Here is a 22,307-nt window from a genome sequence, read left to right on the forward strand (position 1 = left end):
TGCAACAACCAGGCATCCAGGGAAAAAAGCATAGCTAGTCTGCCAGAAAGTTAATTATTTAACCCTTGTCCTCACCTCTGGGGAGAGAAGAGCAGCCCCAGAGAGGATGCAAGCCATACAGCAAATTCCTGCTTTTCCCTAACGGGTTATGGATTCCTAGATACAGGAAAACAGCAAAGTTCCTAAATCAGGCTCTCAACAGCGAGCCAAAACAGAGCCCTCCTATGAAAAAACAAACAAAATAAAACACAGCTTTCATCTATTGGAATACTGCCATGACTAGGGCCACTGCAACTCAGTACTGAACTCAGTACTCACTGCTGAACTCAGTACTCAGGCAGTCCTAGACCTGCTACCTGCTGCCCAAGAAAGTACCCCCAGACTAGGGTCAAACTAGATGAGTACACATCATGTTCATTCTTTCTTGGATGAGGACAGATAACTCCAGGACTGGTCGGACAAGGCTAAAATACCTGGACTAGCTTCTGGTCATAAAAATTCTGGTCATTGCCTCTCCTTGGTGACATGGTGTCCACATTCCTTCTGCTTCTCTGTAGACTACTGTGTTTTTGTTTTTGTTTTGTTTTCTTTTGTTTTGTTTTGGACAGGCAGAGTGGACAGTGAGAGAGAGAGAGACAGAGAGAAAGGTCTTCCTTTGCCGTTGGTTCACCCTCCAATGGCCGCCGCGGCCGGCACACCGCACTGATCCGATGGCAGGAGCCAGGTGCTTCTCCTGGTCTCCCATGGGGTGCAGGGCCCAAGCACTTGGGCCATCCTCCACTGCACTCCCTGGCCGTAGCAGAGAGCTGGCCTGGAAGAGGGGCAACCAGGACAGAATCCGGCGCCCCAACTGGGACTAGAACCTGGTGTGCCACACCGCAGCACCCGCCAACTATTGTGTTTTAATGCCCTTGTTTGTTTTGTCTCTAACAGAAGACAAGCCATCTTGCTTCAGGTGCTTCTGAGACAGGGCTTCCAGCCTATCTCGTCAGACAATATGACCAGCCCTCTAGACCAAGCAGGACAATGCCTTCCGAGGTCACCCTCAAACACCATAGGACAGAAGAATACCTGTATCCAGCTCTACACCCATCTGTCAGCTCTACAGAAACCACAGAAGACGGATCTTCATCCATTTTATCCCCACAAGATTATGGGTATTTTCTCTTGGTGGGGGGAACTTTAGGTAGAAAGCTAGAAATTAGCCTATGTGTGTGCGAGGGGCCTGAGGAGAACAAAGCAGCAGCCTAGAAGCAGCCCAGTATTTTACACTGTGAAGTCCTGCCCAGACCCTGAGAACTTCCCAGGTGGCCTCAGCCCTTCCTCCGAGGAAAGGTTCCCAGGAGAATCCTCTCTCCTCAGCACCAGGTGGGTTACCTGGCCTGATAACATGAGGCAATAAAACCTCCACAGCCTCCTCCAAGGCACACATCCTAGGGGAAGCTTCTGCCCAGCACCAGGTGGGCTCCCCAGTCAGATAACACTGAGTAGTAAACTGGGGGAGGAATTTTCCTAATTCACACTTAACAAACCCTTTGTCTTGGAGCAGAAGGGAGAGGGGGTGAAGAGAAAGAGTCAGAAGAATTAGACAGGATCCCTTAAAAATCGAAGTCTGCACAAAGACCACCCACCTGCTCAGCTTCCCTGAACCACAGGCCTGGCCTGCCAGGTGTATTCTCTCTATTTAACCACGTAACCTCGCTTTCCCCTAGTCTGAGTGACTGGGCTCCCTCCCCCTCCCCTCCCCTTCTCTCCCCCTCCCCTCCCCTCCCATAACTAGAAGGACTTCTTTAATTAGAGAAAAAAAGGAAAAACATATTCAGTGATATATTTCTCAAAACTAGTCTTGTGGACTAGTTTTGCCACCTTCAATGAACAAATAATTCCCATATGATTTTAACTTTCCAAGGCATAGAAAACAGTGGGAAGCTTCCAAATTCATTCAACACCATAACATAATACTGTTACCGAAGTCATAGGAGGAGGAGAAAAGTGAGATAACCCCAGAGGTTAGCATACTGTTGCCAAATCTACCTGTTTTTATATGGCTCACAGATAAAGAGTAGTTTTTACACTTTTAAATAATTGAAAAATTTTCAAATGAAAAGTAATATTTTGTGACAGGTGAATATTATATGCATTCAAATTCCAGTGCTCATAAATTAAGTTTTATTGGAACACAGCCAGCAACTGCTCATTTTTGTCTTGATTATGGCTGCGCTTACCCTATGACAGTAAAGAGTACTTGCCCAGGGCAATCTGGCCCTCAATGTTTATGATATTCACTATCTGAGATTCTACAGAAAAAAGTTGCCACAATGCAACCTGATGTAGGTCAATCTCACTTACAAATGTTAAAAATCTTAACCTAAATTTTAGTCAATTGAATCAAGCAATAAATTAAAAGGAAAATGCAATAAGTAAGATTTATCCTCAGAATTTATGCAGAATCTATCCTCAAAAGATATCTTTCAGAAACCTATTGTAATTTGTGTTTAAGCAAGTTGAAGGCGAGACAAAAACAATCATCTTGATCAATTCTATAAGATATATTTTATAAAATTCAACACCTATGGCTGATTTAAAAATAATTCTTCAGAGCCAGTATTGTGGATTAGCAGGTAAAGTTGCTACCTATGACACCAGCAGCCATGTGGGATGCTGCTCCACTTGGGTCTTTTGGAAATAACATGAAAAAAAGACAGCTCTTGAACTGTAAGAGGAGATGCCATTCCAAGTTCTTGTCATCACTCACATGGCAGCAAAACTCCAGGGCCTTGATTCTTGAGACCATACCTCCCAATGCAAGAGAGTCCTTCAAGACTCCTGGGACTGCACATCCATTGGAGACACAAGGTAAAAACTAGGAAAGTTTCTCAAAAGCAAATGATATCAAACACATGGCTGACTTTCCCAAGACCACATCATAAACACTTTGTCCCTTTTCCTCTTTTTCCTGGGTGGCTTTCCTGATTCTGCAGGCAAGTCAGGGTAATAATCAATGTACATGAGTGAAACTGACACCTTGAGATTTGATTATTTATTTGATTTTAATGGATTTGGTTCATGTGGGTTCCTGCTAAGGAGTACACGTTAACCTCTTTGTATTATCCTCCGGACAGTCATCATAATGATCTTGCTGCTGCACTGGGTGCTTTCCAGTGTGTTACGCAGTTGCATGAAGACATCCACTGTGTGACAAATGTCTCACTCTAGCTAGAGCAACAAAAGCATGAAGAGAACATTTTTTAAAAAAATCATTCCTATGATCAGTCATCATGACTTGTGAATTTCTTTTTTTATAGAAAGCTTTTATTTAATAAATATAATTTTCATAGGTACAGCTTTTGGATTACAGCAGTTCTTCCCCCCATACCCTAATCATCCCACTTCCTACTCTCCCTCCCATCCCATTCTTCATTAAGATTCATTTTTAATTATCTTTATATACTGAAGATCAACTCTATACTAAGTAAAAATTTCAAGTTTGCACACAAAGTATAAAGTACTGTTCGAAGACTAATTTTATCGTTAATTCTCATAATACAACTCATTAAGGACAGAAGTCCTACATGAGGAGCAAGCGCACAGTGACTCCTGTTATTGATTTAACAATTGACACTCTTATTTATGACGTCAGTGATCACCTGAGGCTCTTGTCATGCGCTGCCAAGGCTACGAAAGCCTTTTGAGTCCGCAAACTCTGTCAGTATTTGGACCAAACAAATCCACATCATGGTAGCAGAGAGTGATGTCAATGCCCAAAATTGAATTAATCTGTTAAAAATGAGAGGCTTATCAAAAGGGCAGCATTGTTAAATTAACTCAAATTTGGCCTAAGGCTGCCTTTGTATCCTGAGTACTTATAGAACAAACTGCAACCTAACTTAATAGGTAAACAGACTGAAAGCCTAACTTAACGGTACATTTTTGTAACAAACACAGCCATTATAGCAGCTGAGCTTCAGCCAATCACAGGCTGCCAACTGATCAGATCCTGTCCAAATAAGGCAAATGTCACACTGTAAACAACCCTGCTGTGCTGCATAGCAGTTCCTTTTTCTGTTCGTAAATAACGCCTGCCTCAATCATTGTACCTTCACTGGTTCTGGATGCTGCCTAATCCTTCACTCAAGTAAACGCTATGAAATTTAATTTGTCTGAAGTTTTTTCTTTTATTATTTCAAAGTTCTATCCTACATGGGATGCATGGAGGACTGGTCTCTTCTCACCTGGTTCAGACCCTAGGTGAGGTAGTAACAGGAACTACTGTAAGAACTGCACAGATGACACAGATACACAGAATCCTGGCCAAGGGACTGTGGGTGGCAACACACAGCCCAGCTTCTCCCTGAGGAGAAATCAGAGTAAGACTCTGGGAAAATAAACACTCAAAAACATTTGTGGGAGGCAGGCTTTGGGCACAACACTTAAGACATCACTTGGGACACCCACCTCCCACATCATAGTGCCTGGATTCAAGTCCCAGAGGTGCTTCCAATTCCAGCTTCCTGATGACGCACACCCAAGGAGGCAGCAGGTCATTGCTCAAGTACTTGAGTCCCTGCCACCCACGTTGGAGATCCACATTGTGTTCCAGGCTCCTGGTTCAGCCTGGCCCAGCCCCACAGGTTGGGGCATACAGAGAGTAAAAGGGAGGATGGAAGATAACTCTCTCTCTCTCTCTCTCTCCCCCTGCTTTTCAAATAAAATAAATATTTAAAAAAAAAATCTGAGTATATGGGAGAATTAAGAACGTCACACACAATCCCAGGTACAATGCATGCTCAAAAGAGCCATGTGAAGAACCCAAGTTTCACATTAGGCTGACACCTAGGATCAGTGGAAGCCCAGATAATTGGTGCAGGACACCTCCAGTGTGAGGCAGTTTGCAAAAACTGAGCATGGTGGCTATTAAAAAAAAATAACAAATCATACACAGAAATAGAAAAGTACAGTACATTCAAAGCAACAAAATGATTTTTAAGAGATTTATTTATTTGAAAGGCAGAGTGACAGAGAAGAACAAGAAGAAGAAGAAAGAAAAAGAGAGAGAAAGAGACAAAGAGAGAGAGCGTTCTTTTCATCCACTGAGTCAGTCCACAAATGACTGTAACAGCCAGGACTGGGCCAAGCTGAAGCCAGGAGCCAAGAACTCTATTCAGGTCCCCCACATGGGTGGCATGGGCCCAAGTCCTCAGGCCAGCTTCCACTGCTTTGCCAGGCACATTATCAGGGAACTATATTGGAAGTGGAGAAGCTGGGACTCAAACAGGCCTTCCAATATTAGATGCTAGCTTGGTAGCAGCTTAACCTACTGTGCCCTAATGCCAGTCTTAAAGGAACAAAATAATGACAGAAACTATCTCTAAGGAAGCCCAGAATCCTAATTTCTCAAAGATTTTAAAACTACTCTCTTAAATCCCAGAAAGGAAAATCACAAAGAACTAAAGGAAGTTGGAAAATAGAGGACTTGAACCACAGTGTAGATGAATTGGATCCAACGGTCAGATACAGAATATTCTTCTCAACAACAGTGGAATAGCTATTTTCTCAAGTGCATATGTTAGATCATAAAGTAAGTCTTAATACAGCTTAAAGGGATGAAATTCTGAGTCTTTTTTATGATCAAAATGTAATTAAGCTGAAAATCAGTAAGAGAGGGATTCTTAGTGAGAGGGAGGAAGTTCTCACTCACCCCTGTGAGAGGAAGGGGAAGTCACTTCAACTGACAGTGGCACCAGTGATGACTGTCTTGAGGTCGCCAGCACCAGTCACCACCGCTGAGAGCATGTTCTGGCTGTTCCTGTCTCTCCCATTTGTCTTCTGCCTGGGCCCAGGTAAATGTCGATGCAAACCCATGTAGCCTCTAGTGGCTCCTTGCTTTTGTGCTGCTTGTTCAGTCTAAATCACCTGTGTACAGCTGTCTGCCTGGCCTTCTGCCAAGGGACCGAGTGGGGCTTACAGTGGTGCCTAACAAACTGCCATCCTCTTTCTGTTTTAAACGCTAAAGGCCCGAGAGGGCACAGAGTGAACAGTTTCAGCTGTGTGTGCATGTAAGGGAAGTGTTTGCCGGGGCACAGGGAACAAGCTTTTCTAAGTCTGTTTGAGGTTTGGGAACAGCATGTTGTGGTAGAAAGAAATATCAGAAAAATGAGTCTTCACACAGTCAGCTGCTAGGCTATTGTGTAACCTTGAGTAGATTGGTTATCCTTCCTGGGCCTCACTGAGCTCATCTAAAACATTGAAAACCTATCATTCCATGTAGCCAACATTTCTGGGTCCAACCAGAAACACTAGAAAGAGTTCAGGTGCCGAGCATCTCTTACCTTTCGCTGACTGCGAAAAAACCGGATCTCCAGATCTCCCTTCCTTTGACGCAAATCAGGGGCTATAGCAAGTCCAGCAACACTTTATAAGGATGCGAGAAAAGAATTGACTAATGACTGATCTAACCTGCTTCTTGTTCCTGCTGTCAGTTAGAAAACATGAAGGTTCACCTCATGTTTGGGAAATTACAAGTGGTTTGTTGAAGGCAAAGTGTAAAGTTCAGCGACAGGAGACAGGAGACCAGACAGAAAAGGGAGCTCAACGCTAGCCCTGTGGAGTGATAAAAACAACTAACATTCATTGAGTATTTATTCTAGTTTCGATTTTTGGCCCAGGTGCAATTGTCTCAAGACAGTTCTATGATTCTACTATTCTTATCCCTGTTTTGAATTGAAGAAAGGGTGAAGATAATTTAGATGACTTATCCAAATGTCATCAGCCAGCAAGTGACAAGCTTTTGCCATAGTTCTGAGACACAATGATAGCTAAACAAACATGAGAACAGCACAGAAGAGGGAAGGAACAGAAGCCAGAGATGCCACAGAGGTAGATTCATTTTGTCATTCTATAAATATTCATCAAGGACTGAATGCCTGCCACGTTCTGGGAACATATCATGAGAAAAGCAGGCAAAAATGCCTGCTCTGGGAAGTTAGCATTTTAGAAAGGTATACAGACTACAAACACGACAAGTAAGTAAAAGACTATATAGGACAGTGGCAAATGATAAAAAGGAAGTAAAGCAAACAGGGGAAGAGGGTACAGAATATGGAGGAGAGGCGGCCAAATTTTGGATGGGAGAGCCAAAGAACGTGACAAAGTTGGGAGGTGGGAGCAGCCACTGGGAGCAAGGCGAGTTCCGTTTTAGAATGACTAATTTAAGACGTTGGTGTGATATCCATGAGGAGACTTCCTGAAAGCAGCTAGAAATAGAATGAGGGGTGGGACTGAGGCTGCAGACTTGAAAATCAACAGCATGAAGGTTGGAAGTGAACCCAAGGAGAAAAACGGAATGAGGCTAGAACCTTGGGAGGGAGCTATAAGATGGAGAAAGAGGCAGAATTCTCCAGCAACCAGAGACTGGAGCCTTTGTCTCGCTTTTACCTTCTCGCAAAATTGAAGCAGCCTCTACAATTAAATATTCTGGATGTCTTCCCCGTAAAACGCCTCACCTTCTCATTGCCAAGGACACTTCTTGTGACAACCCTGTCTGCTTCACCGATAAGGAAAGCAAGCAGAGGACACTTAAGTAACCTGCTCAAAGTCACACTGTCATGCGGGGGAAGGGTGCAGAGGGAGAAACAGATGTGTTTGCGGGAGGCAAGTGCAGGTGTTTTTAGGCCCAGAAGGAGAGCCTAGCTCCAGTCTGTGCTCATAACCATTTCACTGTGTGTATGTGGGATCTTCAAAAAGTCCAGGAAAAATGCAGTTTTAAAGAAAGAAAGAAAGAAGAAAGAAAGAAAGAAAGAAAGAAAGAAAGAAAGAAAGAAAGAAAGAAAGAAAGGAAGGAAGGAAGGAAGGAAGGAAGGAAGGAAGGAAGGAAGGAAGGAAGGAACTATGCATACATTTTAAACCTGTTTTGAGCCAAAATAAACTAACCTTTTGATTCCATTTTTCCACAAACTTTTTAAACTACCCGCGTATTATTGTGGTCAAGTGTTCTGGTGTCCTAGAGAAGATGAATGCCATTTGTTCATCCATTTTATTCTTTCTAGAGGGGAATCTGCGAAACATTAGTGTTCACATAAATTACCTAGGCATCTCATTAAAATGATGGTTCTGGGATGGAGGCTAAGATTCTACAGTTCTAACAAGCTCCCAGGTGATATCAATGTTGCCTGCCCATGGACCACACTTCCAATAACAGCAAGGTTCTAAATCCCATTGGACTTTATTCAGACATCCTGGAGTTGGAGGGAGGAAGCTAATTTTGTAACTGTGTTTTCTTTTTTTTTTTTTTCTTTTTTTTTTTTTTTGACAGGCAGAGTGGACAGTGAGAGAGAGAGACAGAGAGAAAGGTCTTCCTTTGCCGTTGGTTCACCCTCCAATGGCCGCCGCGGCCGGCGCGCTGTGGCCGGCGCACCGCGCTGATCCGACGGCAGGAGCCAGGAGCCAGGTGCTTTTCCTGGTCTCCCATGGGGTGCAGGGCCCAAGCACCTGGGCCATCCTCCACTGCACTCCCTGGCCACAGCAGAGGGCTGGCCTGGAAGAGGGGCAACCGGGACAGAATCCGGCGCCCCGACCGGGACTAGAACCCGGTGTGCCGGCGCCGCTAGGCGGAGGATTAGCCTAGTGAGCCGCGGCGCCGGCCTTGTAACTGTGTTTTCAAGAAACGGATACAAGTATTCTGAGGCCCAGGAAAATGTAGTGGTTGGAAAGGTAGACAGATTTTTTTTTAGGATTTATTTTATTTTATTTGAAAGTTACAGAGAGAGAGAGAGGGAGAGACAGAGAGACAGATCTTCCATCCTCCAGTTCACTCCTCAAATGGGCTCAATAGCCAAGCATGGGCTCTCCCACGTGGGTGCAGATGTCCAAGCACTTAGTCCATCTTCTGCTGCTTTTTCCAGACCATTAGCAGGGAGCTGGATCGGAAGTGGAGCAGCCAGTGGAGCAGGAGGCAACTGCCTGCTACACCACGATGCTTGGTCCCCAGGCTGGTTCTTAAATCAAACCGTGCAGGACTCTGGTGCAAGGAGGTTACGATCTGATAGCTCCACTCCCCTGAGCTCCATTATCTGCCTTCAGACGTGTACTGTTGCTCAGAATGGGTAGAGAGTGGTTTTACATTTTGTCATCATCCTCAAAGGCACGAGTGTCTCCATGTCCCAGAATCTGCAGTCTGTCCCCAATGAGACCCCCTGCCTTCCATGCCTCTAGTGTTTGATCCCTCATCCCAGATCTATCTTCAGTTGTTCCTCAATCCACACTCAGACTTCTTAAATCATCATTAAGGTGGGATTCACATAACATAAACTAACGGTTATAAAGTGTACAACTCAATAACATTTAGCTAGTCACAATAGTGTGCAACTGCCTCCTTTGTTATTCTAAAACATTGTATCACCCCACAAGAAAACCCTGCACCCACTAAGCAGTCACTTCTCATTTCCCCTCTCCTCACTCTCTGGAAAACACCACCCTGCTCGCTGTCTGTGGGTTTACCTCTTCTTGATATTTCATATAAATGTGTTTTGGAAATATCCTGTGTACAAGAATTGTCAACAAAGGTGGAAGAGGCCTACAGGCTGAAGAAAGAGGCAAAAACCCCAAGATTACAGCAATTATAACTTATTAAGAGGACTTACAGGCAGAAATGTGTTCTCAGGCCGCCACAAGACCGTGGACTGCCCTGCTCTCGGTCAGTGGGAAGGGGTTATATGTTAAGCTAGACAAAAAGCCCACAGCAGGTGAACTTTCTCAGAAATACTAACATTCCAGGTATTAGATAAGGGATATTCCAGGATCAGGCTGGCAAAAAAAAAAGCGTTGTTTGCGAGTCAGGGACTTGGGATGGCAGTTAGAGTCATCTTTGAGCAAGATAGCAGTTGCATCCCAAATAGCTACAGTCCTATTGTTGTGGTTTGGATAATAGTTTAGGTGTCCCACCAAGGCCTATGTGCTGGGAGCTTGGTCTCCAAAATTATGTTAGCGATTAGTAGATTGAAGGTAGAGACTTGATCCAATTATGGTGCCCAGGAGGAGGGCCCGGTGGGAAGTGTTTAGGGATTGAGGCCATGTCTGTAGAAGGTAGTTCTTGGGAGAGGGTTGCTTATATAAGCCAAGTGGGCCTAGATGTGCACTCTCACTTGCTCACTCTCGCTCTCCTTCCTGGCTCGCTCCACAAGTATTCTGCCAAGCTCTGCCCTCATGAGATGCCAGCCTCACAGGGCCCCCATCTTCAACTATGAACCCCAAAACCATAAGCCAGAATCAATCCTCTTTCTTCATAAGTAACCTCTTCGGGGTACTTTAGATTTAGTACTGAAAAGCCTACTTACACACATGTCAAGCTAAATGTCCACAAAATGAAACCATACAATGTGTGACCTTTTACCTATGACTTCTTTAGCTTAGGATATTGTTTTTAAGGTTCGTCCTTAAAAGTAGATGTGAAGCAGTATCTCATTGTGGTTTTGACTTGCATCTCCTTTTTTTAATATTTATTTTATTTATTTGAAAGGCAGAGTTCTAGAGTTACAGAAAGGCAGAGGCAGAGAGAGAGAGAGAAGTCTTTCATCCACTGGTTCACTCCCCAGATGGCCATAATGGCCGGAGCTGTGCTGATCCGAAGCCAGGAGCCAGGAGCTTCTACCGGGTTTCCCAAGTGGGTGCAGGGGCCCAAGGACTTGGGCCATCTTCCACTGCTTTCCCAGGCCATAGCAGAGAGCTGGATCAGCAATGGAGCAGCTGAGACTCGAATGGGCACCCATATGAGATGCCAGCACTGCAGGCAGCGGCTTAACCCACTACACCACCATGCCAGTCCCTCATCTCCTTATTAACAAATGATTTTGAACATTTTTTTCATGTGCTTATTGACCCCTTGGGTATGTTTTATGGAGAAATGTCTATTCAAGTCCTTTGCCCATTTTTAATTGGATTAAATATCATCATTGTTGAATCATAAGATTTCCTTATATTTTCTTGATATTAGACCCTCATTAGACATATGATTTGAAAATATTTATCCCATTCTGTACTATGTGTTTTCATTTTCTATAAATGTCTCTTGATGCACAAAAGGTTTTAATTTTCAAGGAACACAATTTATGTATTTTTCTTTTATTACTTATGCTTTTGTTCCCACAGCTAAAAATCCATGGACAAATCCAAGATCATAATTATTTACTCCTATATTTTCTTCTAAGAGTTTCTAGTTTTAGCTCTTATATTTAGAAGTTTGATATACTCACATTAATTTTTGCAAATGGTAAAAAGTAGGGCTATAAGTTCATTTTTTTAATATTTATTTATTTAAAAGGCAGAATTACAAAATAGGAGTGAGAGAAAGAGAGAGAGAGAGAGAATATTTCATTCACTGATTCACACCTCAAATGGCTGCAACGTCCAGGTCTGGGCCAGGCCAAAGACAGGAGTCTGAAACTATCTGGGTCTCCCATGTGGGTGGCAGGGGCCCAAGTACTTGGGCCGCCCTCTACTGCTTTCCCAGCCACATTAACAGGGAACTGCATCAGAACTGGAGCAGCCAGGACTCAAACAGGCACTCATACAGGATATTGAGTTATTGGTATTGTAGGCTGTGGCTTACCCCTCTGTGCCGTAGCATTGGCCTCTAACTTCATTCTTTTGTATATTGATATTGAGTTGTCTCAGCACCATTTGTTGAAGAGACTATTCTTTCCTTATTGACTGGTCTTGGTACTCTTGTCAAAACTCACTTTGCGGCCAGCGCCGCGGCTCAATAGGCTAATCCTCCGCCTTGCGGCGCCGGCACACCAGGTTCTAGTCTTGGTCAGGGCGCCAGTTCTGTCCCAGTTGCTTCCAGGCCAGCTCTCTGCTGTGGCCCAGGAGGGCAGTGGAGGATGGCCCAAGTCCTTGGGCTCTGCACCAATATGGGAGACCAGGAGAAGCACCTGGCTCCTGGCTTTGGATCAGTGCGGTGTGGCGGCCATAGCAGCCATTGGGGGGTGAACCAACAGAAAAAGGAAGACCTTTCTCTCTGTCTCTCTCTCTCTCACTGTCCACTCTGCCTGTCAAAAAAAAAAAAAAAAAAAACTCACTTTGCCACAAATGTGGGTTTATTTCTGGACTCTCAACTGAATTCCATATATATATATATGGAATCCTGTGGATCCCCATGTAGTACATTATTTTGATTAGTATAGCTGCATAAGTTTTGAAACTGGGAAATGTGAATCTTCCAACTTCGTTTTTCCTTTTTTTTATAAAAAAAATCTATTTTATTTATTTGAAAGGCAGAGTCATGGGTGGGGGGAGAGTGGTGGGATGGGGAGAGAGAGATCTTCCATTTTCTGGTCTACTCCCCAAATGACAGCAATGGCTGGGGCTGGGCCAGGCCAAATCCAGGAGTCTAGAGCTTCTTCCAGGTCTCCCACGTGGGTGGAGGAGCCCCAGGACTTGGGCCATCCTCCGCTGTTTTCACAGGCTCATTAGCAAGGAGCTGGGTAGGACTCGAACCAGTGCGAATATGGGATACTGGCATTGCAAACAGCCGCTTAACCCATTATGCCTCAGTGCTGGCCCCAATATTGGGTTAGTTATTGAAATCTCTTATAATTCCATATAAATTTGAAGAGTTGTATTTTTGTTAACGAAAAATGTAATTGGCGTTTTATGTGCATTGCGGTGAATCTGTAGATTATTGCCAGTATATAAGATTCCTGGCTGTTGTATTAATCTGTATAGTTACCTTTAGCTTTGTTCTATTTTTCTTACTAAGGCATTCAGTTCTAACCCACTATAATTTCATTTGCACCTGAAAGATTTCCTGTAGCAATTCTTATAGTAAAGATCTACTAGCAATGAACTCCATCTTCTCTTGTTTATCTGGGAAAGTCTTAATTTCTTCTTTATTTTAAAATTAATTAATTTTTAAATTTTTTAATTAATACACAACTTTGCACATTTTTATGGGACACAGTGTAATATTTATTTCCTCACATAATTGCAACATAATCTAAGCATATCAATTAGCCTTTTCACAAAAAGTTTGTAGAAAATGGAATCAAAATATAAAAACAAAAAAAAATTAGCTTTATTTCTCAACATAAGCTCTGTCAAGTTCAAGGTACTTCTGTAAGTAATGATATCAGCCATTTATTCTGTCCCTAAAGAACTGAAAGAATTTCCTGGGAATTTAAACACGTCAATAAAGTCTCTTTCACATTATTAACTGAAGAAAAATTGGTACTGTTCAAATATTTTTTTTAATTAAGAGGCAGGGCCAGCACTGTGGCACCTGCAGTACCAGCATCCCATATGGGCGCCAATTCAAGATCAGGCTGCTCCACTTCCAATCCAGCTCTCTGCTATGGCCTGGGAAAGCAATAGAAGATGGCCCAAGTCCTTAGGCCCCTGTATCCACATGGAAGACCTGGAGGAAGCTCCTGGCTTCTGGCTTCAGATCGGCGTAGCTCCAGTCGTTGCAGCCATTTGGGGAGTGAACCAGCAGATAGACGACACATCTCTCTCTCTCTCTCTCTCTCTCTCTCTCTCTCTTTCTCTCTCTCTCTCTCTCTTTCTGTGTAACTCTGACTTTCAAATAAATAAATCTTTTTTTAAGAAAAATCAAAAGGCAAAAAGAAATCAAAATGAGGCAATGAGGATAGCACCTAATTATTTTCCACTGAAACTCCTAAAAAATTTCCTTTGTTTTATGAGAGGAATAAGTAGGAGCCATATCATGGTGGAGAGGAACTCTGGTGAAGCTCTACTGAGCGTTTTTCTTTTTTATAATACCCATTTTGGTGTTCTTTTTATATTATCCATTCTGACTGGTGTGAGGTGATATCTTGTGGTTTTGTTTGCATTTCCCAGATACTTAGTGATATCAAGCATTTTTTCATGTATTTGTTGGCCATTTGTATTTCTTCTTTGGAGAACTCTCTGTTCATGTCTTTTGCCCATTTCTTAACTGAATTGATTATTGTTGTTGTTGAGTTCTTTGAGTTTGATACATTCTAGATAATAATCTTTTGTCAGATGAATAGCTTAAAATATTTTCTCCCATGCTATCCCATCTCTTCACTCCATTGATTATTTCATTTACTGTGCAGAAGCTGCTTAGTTTGATATGACCCGTTTGTCTGGTTTTGTTCTTGTTGTCTGTGCTTTCGAGGTCTTATCCATTGGGTGGGTCTACACCAGTGTTGTCAAAGGTTTCCCCTGTGTTCTTCTAGCAATTTTCATAGTTTCTGATCTCACATTTAGGTCTGTGATCCATGTGCAGTTGATTTTTGTATATGGTTGGGGGGGGTAGGGATCTAATTTCATTTCCTACACATGTATTTCCAACTTTGCCAGCACCATTTATTGAAGACTGTCCTGTCTCCAATGTATGTTCTTGGCACCTTTGTCAAAAGTCAATTGATAGTATGAGGAAAATTTCTGGATTCTCTGAACTGTTCTGTTGATCTACCTGTTGGTTTTTATGACAGTACCATGCTGTTTTAATTGCCATAACTTTGGGTATGCTTTGAAATCAGGAATCGTGATGCCCCTGGCTTGATGTGTGGGTCTGTATATATGTGTGCACATGAGTACGCTCAGAATTGCTTTGGCTATTCGAGATAGTTTGTGGTTCCACATGAATTTTAAGATTGCTTCTTCTAATTCTGTAAAGAATGTCATTGATATTTTGACAGGGATTGCATTGAATCTGTAGATTGCTTTTAATAATATATTTTAATTTAATAATATAATTTAATATTTTAATAATATTAATTCTTCCAATCCAAGGGCAAGGAATAACTTTCCATTTTTAGGTGTCCTTGATGATGTCTTTTTTTAAAAAGATTTATTTTTTATTTGTTTGAAAGACAGAGTTACAGAGAGAGGCAGAAAGAGAGAGAGGGGGGGGGGGGGTCTTCCATCTGCTGGTTCACTCCCCAGATAGCCGCAACGGCTGGAGCTGTGCCGATCTGAAGCCAGGAGCCAGGAGCTTCTTCTGGGTCTCTCACGTGGGTGCAGGGGCCCAAGAACTTGGACCATCTTCTACTGCTTTCCCAGGCCGTAGCAGAGAGCTGGATCGGAAGAGGAGCAGCCGGGACTAGAGCTGGCACCCATATGGGATGTCGGCGCATCAGGCCAGGACTTTAACCCGCTGCACCACAACGCTGGCCCCTGATGATTTCTTTCATCAGTATTTTATAACTATCATTGTAGAGATCTTTTACTTTTCTTTTGTTAAATTTATTCCTAATTATACAAAAATTAATACTTAATTTTTGAGGTTATTGTGAACAAGATTTCTGTTTTGGTATCTCTTTCAGCAAGATCATTATTGGTGTATTAAATGCTACTGTGTTTTGTATGTTGATTCTGTATCCTTCAAATTTACTGAATTTTTCAATCACTTCTAACAGTTTTTAGTGGTATGTTTAGGTTTCTACGCCTACAAAATCATGTCATCTGTAAACATGAATATCTTTATTTCTTCCTTTCCTATTAGGAAATTTGGAAATTTTCTAATTTCTTTCTCTTCCCTAATTGTTCTTGTTAACAGTTATAATACTATATAGATAAAGGTGGTGAAAGTGGACATTCTTGTCTTGTTCCAAATCTGAGGAAACATGCTTTAAGCTTTTCCCCATTCAGTATGATATTGGCTATTGGTTTGTCATATATAGCCTTTATCATTTTGAGGTATGTCTCTTGTACACCTACCTTGCTGAGAGTTTTTATCATGAAGGAGTGTTGAATCTTATCAAACACTTTCACAGCATCTATTGATATAATAATATGGTTTTTGTCCTTTGTTCTGTTAATATGATTTATGACATTTGTTGATTTGTGAATGGTGAGCCACCTTAAATATCTGGGATAAATCCCACTTGATCATCATGTATAATTTTTATATAATATTTTGTTAGAATGCTTGCATTCATTTTAATCAATGATGTTGATCTGTAGTTTTCTTTTTTGTGTTGTGTCTTTGGTTGGTTTGGTATCAGAGTAATGGCTGGCCCCATAGAAAGAACTGGGCAGAGTTCCATCGTGTTTAGTATTTTGAAATAGTTTAAAAGTATTGATGTTAGTTCCTCTTTAAATGTGGAATGTGGAATTCAGATATAAAGCCATCAAGTCCTGGACTTTTATTCGTTAGAAGACTTTTAATTCCTGCTTCAATCTTGTTATTTTTATGGGTCTGTTTAGATTTTCTGTATCTTCTTGATTTGATTATGGCAGTTTACATGAACCCAGGAATTTTTCCATTTCTTCAAGTCTTTCCAATTTGTTAGCATATAATTGTTCATAGTAGTCTTATAATTGTTATACTGGTTGTCTGCTTTTTCATCTCAATTTTGTTAATTTGGCTAAAGGTTTGTGATTTTATTTACTTTCATTTTGTTGACCTTTTATAATTTTTTTTTAGTTTCAATTTCATTTCTTTCTGCCTGATTGTATTATTTCTCACCTCCTGGTAATTTCAGATTTGACTTTTTCCTGTTTTTTCTAAGTCTTTGAGATGCATCATTAGATTATTTTACATGCATATTTTTAAATATAAGTACTTATTGCTATAAATTTTCCTATTAATAATGCCTTTTCTGGACCCCACAGATTTTGATAAGTTGTGTTTTCATTTTCACTGGTTTCAAGAAATATTTTTAGTTTCCTTTTTAATTTTTTCAATGAACCATTGGTCATTCAGGAGCATGTTGCTCAATTTTTGTCTATTTGTAAATTTGCTATTGTTTTTATGGTTGCCTTTTAGTTTTATTCCCTTTTGGAATGGTATGATTTCAATTTTTTAGTTACTAAGATTTGGTGACCTAATACATGATCTATCCTAGAAAATGTCCTACAAGCTGATAAGAAGAATGTGAATTCTGTAGCTGTTGGGGGAAATGTTTTATAAATGTCTGTTAGGTCCATTTGCTCCATAGTATGATTCAATTCTGATACATCTTTGTTGGTATTCTCTCTGGATGATCTGTCCATTGATGACCGTGAGGTGTTGAAGTCTCCACAGCATTATTGTGTTGGAAACTCTCTATCTTTAGGTCTAATAATATTTGCTTTATATTTTTCAGTGGTCTTCTGGGTGTATATATAATTATGACTGCCATATCTTCTTGCTGAATCTATCGCCTTAACAATATATGATGTTTTTTTGTGTCTTTTTCCAAGTTTTAATCTAAAGTCTCTTTTTCCTGATATAAACATAGTTACTCCAGCTTGTTTTTAATTTCCATTTGCATGATATATCTTTTTCCAACCTTTTTTTTTTATCTTTTATTTAATGAATATAAATTTCCAAAGTACGACTCATGGGTTACAATGGCTTTCCCCCCCATACCGTCCCTCCCACCCACAACCCTCCCCTTTCCCACTCCCTCTCCCCTTCCATTCACATCAAGATTCATTTTCGATTATCTTAATATACAGAAGATCAGCTTAGTATACCTTAAGTAAGGATTTCAACAGTTTGTTCCCACACAGAAACATAAAGTGAAAAATAATAGATGATTTTTTTTTAAATCATGATGAAATCAGATCAGACCTATTGTCATGTTTAATCCCAGTGAGAGTCAAGTTGGGAATTGATAATTTCTTTTTTTTTTTTTTTTTTACAGAAGATCAGTTTAGTGTACTTTAAGTAAAGATTTCAATCGTTTGCACCCCCATAGAAACACAAAGTGAAATATACTGTTTGAGTACTCGTTATAGCATTAAGCCTCAGTGTACAGCACATTAAGAACAGAGATCCTACATGAGGAGTAAGTGCACAGTGACTCCTGTTGTTGACTTTACAAATTCCAACCTTTTTTTTTTTTTTTTTTTGACAGGCAGAGTGGACAGTGAAAGAGAGAGACAGAAAGGTCTTCCTTTGCCGTTGGTTCACCCTCCAATGGCCGCCATAGCCGGCGCACAGCGCTGATCCAATGGCAGGAGCCAGGTACTTCTGGTCTCCCACGGGATGCAGAGCCCAAGCACTTGGGCCATCCTCCACTGCACTCCCTGGCCACAGCAGAGAGCTGGCCTGGAAGAGGGGCAACTGGGACAGAATCTGGCGCCCCGACCGGGACTAGAACCCGGTTTGCCGGCGCTGCAAGGCAGAGGATTAGCCTAGTGAGCCGCGGTGCCGGCTTTCCAACCTTTCAATTTCAGTCTATGGGTATCTTTTCCTGTGAAGTGAATTTCTGGTAGGCAGCATATAGTCAGATCTTGATTTTTTTTAATCCATGTATCCAAGTTATACATTTTGACTGGGTAATTTAGTCTATTAACATTCAAGTTTAACAGTTATAGACGGCTGGCGCTGCAGCTCACTAGGCTAATCCTCCACCTTGCGGCGCCGACACACCAAGTTCTAGTCCCGGTTGGGGCGCCAGATTCTGTCCCGGTTGCTCCTCTTCCAGGCCAGCTCTCTGCTGTGGCCCGGGAGTGCAGTGGAGGATGGCCCAAGTCCTTGGGCCCTGCACCTGCATGGGAGACCAGGAGAAGCACCTGGCTCCTGGCTTCGGATCAGCGTGGTGCACTGGCCACAGAGCACCGGCTGCAGCGGCCATTGGAGGGTGAACCAACGGCAAAGGAAGACCTTTCTCTCTGTCTCTCTCTCTCACTGTCCACTCTGCCTGTCAAAAAAAAAAAAAAAAGTTATAGACAAGAGAGCCAATGTTGTGGTGTAGTGGATAAAGCTGCTGCCTATGATGCTGGCATCCCATAGGAGCACCAGTTCAAGAGCCGGCTACTCCACTTGTGATCCAGCTCCCTGCTAATGACCTGAGAAAGCAGCAGAAGATGGCCCAAGTGGTTGGACCCCTGCAACCCACATGGGAGATTAGAAGAGGCTCCTGGCACCTAGCTTCAGCCTGGCCCATTCGTGGCCGTTGCAGCCATCATGGGAGTGAACCAGTGAGTGGAAGATCTCTTTCTCTCTCTCTCCCGCCTCTCTGTAACTTTGACTTCAAATAAATAAATAAATAAATTTTCTAAAAAATAATAGGTAAGAACCAACTCCTAGTCATTTTGTTGCTTGGTTACTGATTGTATCTGCTCTGTTAGTAAACTTTGTACTGTCAAGTGTTTTCATGACGGTTAGTTCTAATTTAATACCCCCTTCAGAATTTCCTGTTAGGTTGGTCTGCTGGTGATGAAGTCTCTCAGTTTTTGCTTATCTAGGAAATATTTTATTTCTCCTCACTTCTAAAGGATAGCTTCACTGGATATGATCTTTTTCATTGGAATTTTTTTCTTCCAAGACTTGAATATATCATCCCACTCTCTTCTGGCCTGTAATGTGTCTGCTCAGAAGTTTGTTGTTAGTCTAGGGGCTCTTTCTTTATATGAATTTGACATTTTAATCTCACTAGCTTTCATATTCTCACCTTGTCCTTAACTTTTGACCACTTCATTATAATATGCCTTGGAGAAGGTCTTTTTTTTCTTTTCTTATCGAGTCTGGTTGGGGTCCTTTGAGCTTCCAGTATCTGAATATTTATATTTCTTTCAAGACTTGGGAAGTTTTCGACTATTATTTCATTCAGTAGGTTCCCAGAGCCTTTTTCCTTCTCTTTTCCTTCATGTATTTCTATACTATAAATATTTACCTACTTAATTATACCTCATATGTCTCATAGGCGTTCTTCATTCTTGTGCCATTCTTTTCTCTTTATTTTTGTCTGACTGGGTTATTTCAAAAGTCTTATCCTCAGGATCAGAAATTCTTTCTTCTATTTGGTCTATTCTGTTATTGAAGCTCTAAAATGTACTTTTTTATTTCATTGTTTGACATTTTCAGATTCAAAATTTCTTTTGGGTTCTTTTTAATGATTTCTATCTCTTTGCTGAATTTTTCATTCATATCATGCATTGTTTTCCTCATTCCTTTAAACTTGCTGTCTGTATTCTCTTGCATCTCATTGAATTTCCTTAGGATAATCATTTTTAATTCTTGTCAAGCATTTCATAGATGTCCTTCAAATAGGGATCTGTTTCTGGAGAACAATTGTATTCTATTGGAGGTGTCATGCTTCCTTGCTTCTTCATTTTTCGTGTGTTCCTACACTGACATCTGAACATCTGATGTAATAGTTCTTTTTTGTGGAGTAGATTTCATTGCAACAGACTTTATGTCTATATGGAATGCAGGTGTCACTTGAGCTGTTACTTTGGTATTGGTTCTAAGTGAGCCCAGGAGTGTAAATTCTGAGTTATTTCTTCATCTATATAGGTGTCAGCAGTGTCTATGCCAGAATTGTATAGTCTGCAATTCATGGAAGCAACAGTATGACTTTGCAGTGGACATGAGCTTCCAAAGGTGTGTGTCTTCAGTCCCCAGAGAGTTGGACGTCAGTTACACTAGGTTTTGTGATAGTTGTATCCATATTCCTAGTACTGTGGGACAAAGAGGTAGCTGTCCCTTTGTCCTACCAGGATAGCCTGAGTGATGCTGGGCTTGTGGCACTAACAACTATGGGCCAGGGATTATGCAATGTGGATTGGACATTTGTCAAGTCCTTCCATGTGGGTGTGACTGATTCTGGGACTTAAAGCACCAAAACCCAAGCCCCAGCACTGGTGGATGTTAAAGGGACCATGCACCTGCTCTACAGGGTGAATACAGATTATGCTTGGAATTGTGCACTGGCAGATACTGGTCTGGAGTAGTGGAATGCAGGTAGATTTTTCGCTTGTCCTCAAGGATAGGTTCTAGTGACTAAGGAATAGTCACAATCCTGGAGCTTCAGGATGCAATGGGGTCCTTACCAAGTCTCACAGAGCAAGTGTCAGTTAAACAGAAGAATGCAGACCTTATGGTAAGTGTGAGTGTGAGTCACTGGGGAGGTTGTAGCATCAATAGCAACAGTGCTATAGCTACAGAGCACAAAGCGGACAGCCCCCAATTCTCAAAGGGCACGCAAGGGTGGCACTGGGGCATGTACCCTTACCACCTAGCACTCTGTGCTTTGAATTGCAGAAAGGTACTGCCTCTGGTCTGGTCGTCTGGGATGTATATAGCCTGCTGCTGTTATTGAGTACCCAGAAGCCAATGGGAATTTCCCTAGATTGCACTGGGTGAGTGATCATAGCTTTGGGGCTTATGCCCCAAAATCTTGCAGCTGCAGAATTCCAAGGGATCCGCTCTCTGTTAAGGAAAGCACCCTCACTCTGGTTCGTGGGCTTCTGATAGTGACAGGGCTGCTTGCTGTCCCCTTTTCCCAGCATCATAGCATCCCCTAACCACAGAGCCAGAGTAGGTACTGCAGTATGCTTTGTTCCCTTTCTCTGCTGGCTTTCAAACTCTCTGTGCTATTTGGAGTTCCCATCACTTCTTTACTAGTGTTTCCCCCTCAGTCAGTCTCCTGGAAATATGATTCTTCCTTTGTTGTTCTAGAAATGTGCGGCTGAGGTAAGGGCAGCTTCCTCTCTATTTAACCATCTTGTTCTCTCTCCAGGCTTCATCTTCAATATCATCTCATCCCTTTTGAAATGAATTATTCATACCTATTTGTAAGCTGCTGATTTATTCATCCCTGTAAGTTTTTCATAAAGCATCAATGACTTCATCGTAAATGTTAAGTTCATTCTTGCTTCAATTTTAGCAGAATTTATGTTGCTCCAAAAGGGGCGCTTTTCAAAGTGATACCCTTCTTCATGCAACAAATTAGATCCTGTTCAGACATGCTAAAACAAGTTCATATTGAGTTCATTATTGCCCCCAAAATTCTGAAATCCAAGCATAGATTTTTTTATTAATATACATTTTCCATGACGTTTTTGAGAAGCCCTTGTGTAGTTTTTGCCAGACATAGAATTCTTGATTGGTAGTGATTTTTTTTTCTTCAGGATCTTAAATGTGGCATCCCACTGCTTTCTCACATTCATGAGTCTCCTGAGAAATTGCTGATAGTTTTATTAAGGACCATTTCCGTGTGACAATTTGCTTTGTCTTGTTGCATTTCAGATACTCTCTTTGATTTTGCATTTCAACACTTCGATTATAAAGTGTTTTCTTATGGATTTCTTTGTGATTATCCTTCTTGAAGATCATTAACCCTCTTGTATATATAAATGCATGTCTTTTATCAAATTTATCAAGTTTGGCCACTATTTCTTTAATTTTTTTTCCTTTCTCTCCCTTCTCATCTTTTGGATTCCCATTATGCATATGTTGGTAAGTTTGATGGTCTCCCACATATTTCTTATACACTGTACATTTTTCCTCACCCTTCTCCTTTCTGTTCCTCAGACTGGAAACTTTCAATTGACTTAGCTTTAAATTAGCAGATTCTTTCTTCTGCCTACTTAAATCTACTATATAAATA

The 22,307-nt window shown here is 41.5% G+C and overlaps 1 protein-coding gene and 1 long non-coding RNA gene across 7 annotated transcripts in view; one reads left to right on the forward strand and one right to left on the reverse strand.

Annotated features, from left to right (window-relative positions):
- LOC149125471 (uncharacterized) overlaps positions 1–8,245 on the reverse strand; it is a 31,862-nt gene extending 23,617 nt beyond the window's left edge. Inside the window, exons 1-3 of one of the 3 annotated variants that reach the window (XR_016210478.1) lie at positions 6,330–8,245; positions 4,233–4,351; positions 3,026–3,216 (exon numbers count right to left, since the gene is read on the reverse strand). This is a non-coding gene — a long non-coding RNA (uncharacterized LOC149125471). Of the gene's footprint in view, positions 1–3,025; positions 3,217–3,647; positions 3,781–4,232; positions 4,352–6,329 lie in introns of those variants that run through there. The other 2 variants (XR_016210479.1, XR_016210476.1) reach the window with 2 other exon arrangements.
- The window catches only part of SLAMF6 (SLAM family member 6), a 41,948-nt gene continuing 25,324 nt past the window's right edge, over positions 5,684–22,307 (forward strand). For 2 of the 4 annotated variants that reach the window (XM_008264216.5, XM_008264217.5), the window contains exon 1: positions 5,684–5,840. In XM_008264216.5, coding sequence (XP_008262438.2) covers positions 5,747–5,840 — 94 coding nt within the window. In that variant the 5' untranslated portion in view covers positions 5,684–5,746. Of the gene's footprint in view, positions 5,841–18,706; positions 18,895–22,307 lie in introns of all 4 variants that reach the window. The other 2 variants (XM_089299710.1, XM_089299711.1) reach the window with 2 other exon arrangements.

Source organism: Oryctolagus cuniculus, chromosome 7 (genome assembly GCF_051225735.1).
Source record: "Oryctolagus cuniculus isolate XC-2025 breed Fujian yellow rabbit chromosome 7, ASM5122573v1, whole genome shotgun sequence".
Lineage (NCBI taxonomy): Eukaryota > Metazoa > Chordata > Mammalia > Lagomorpha > Leporidae > Oryctolagus > Oryctolagus cuniculus.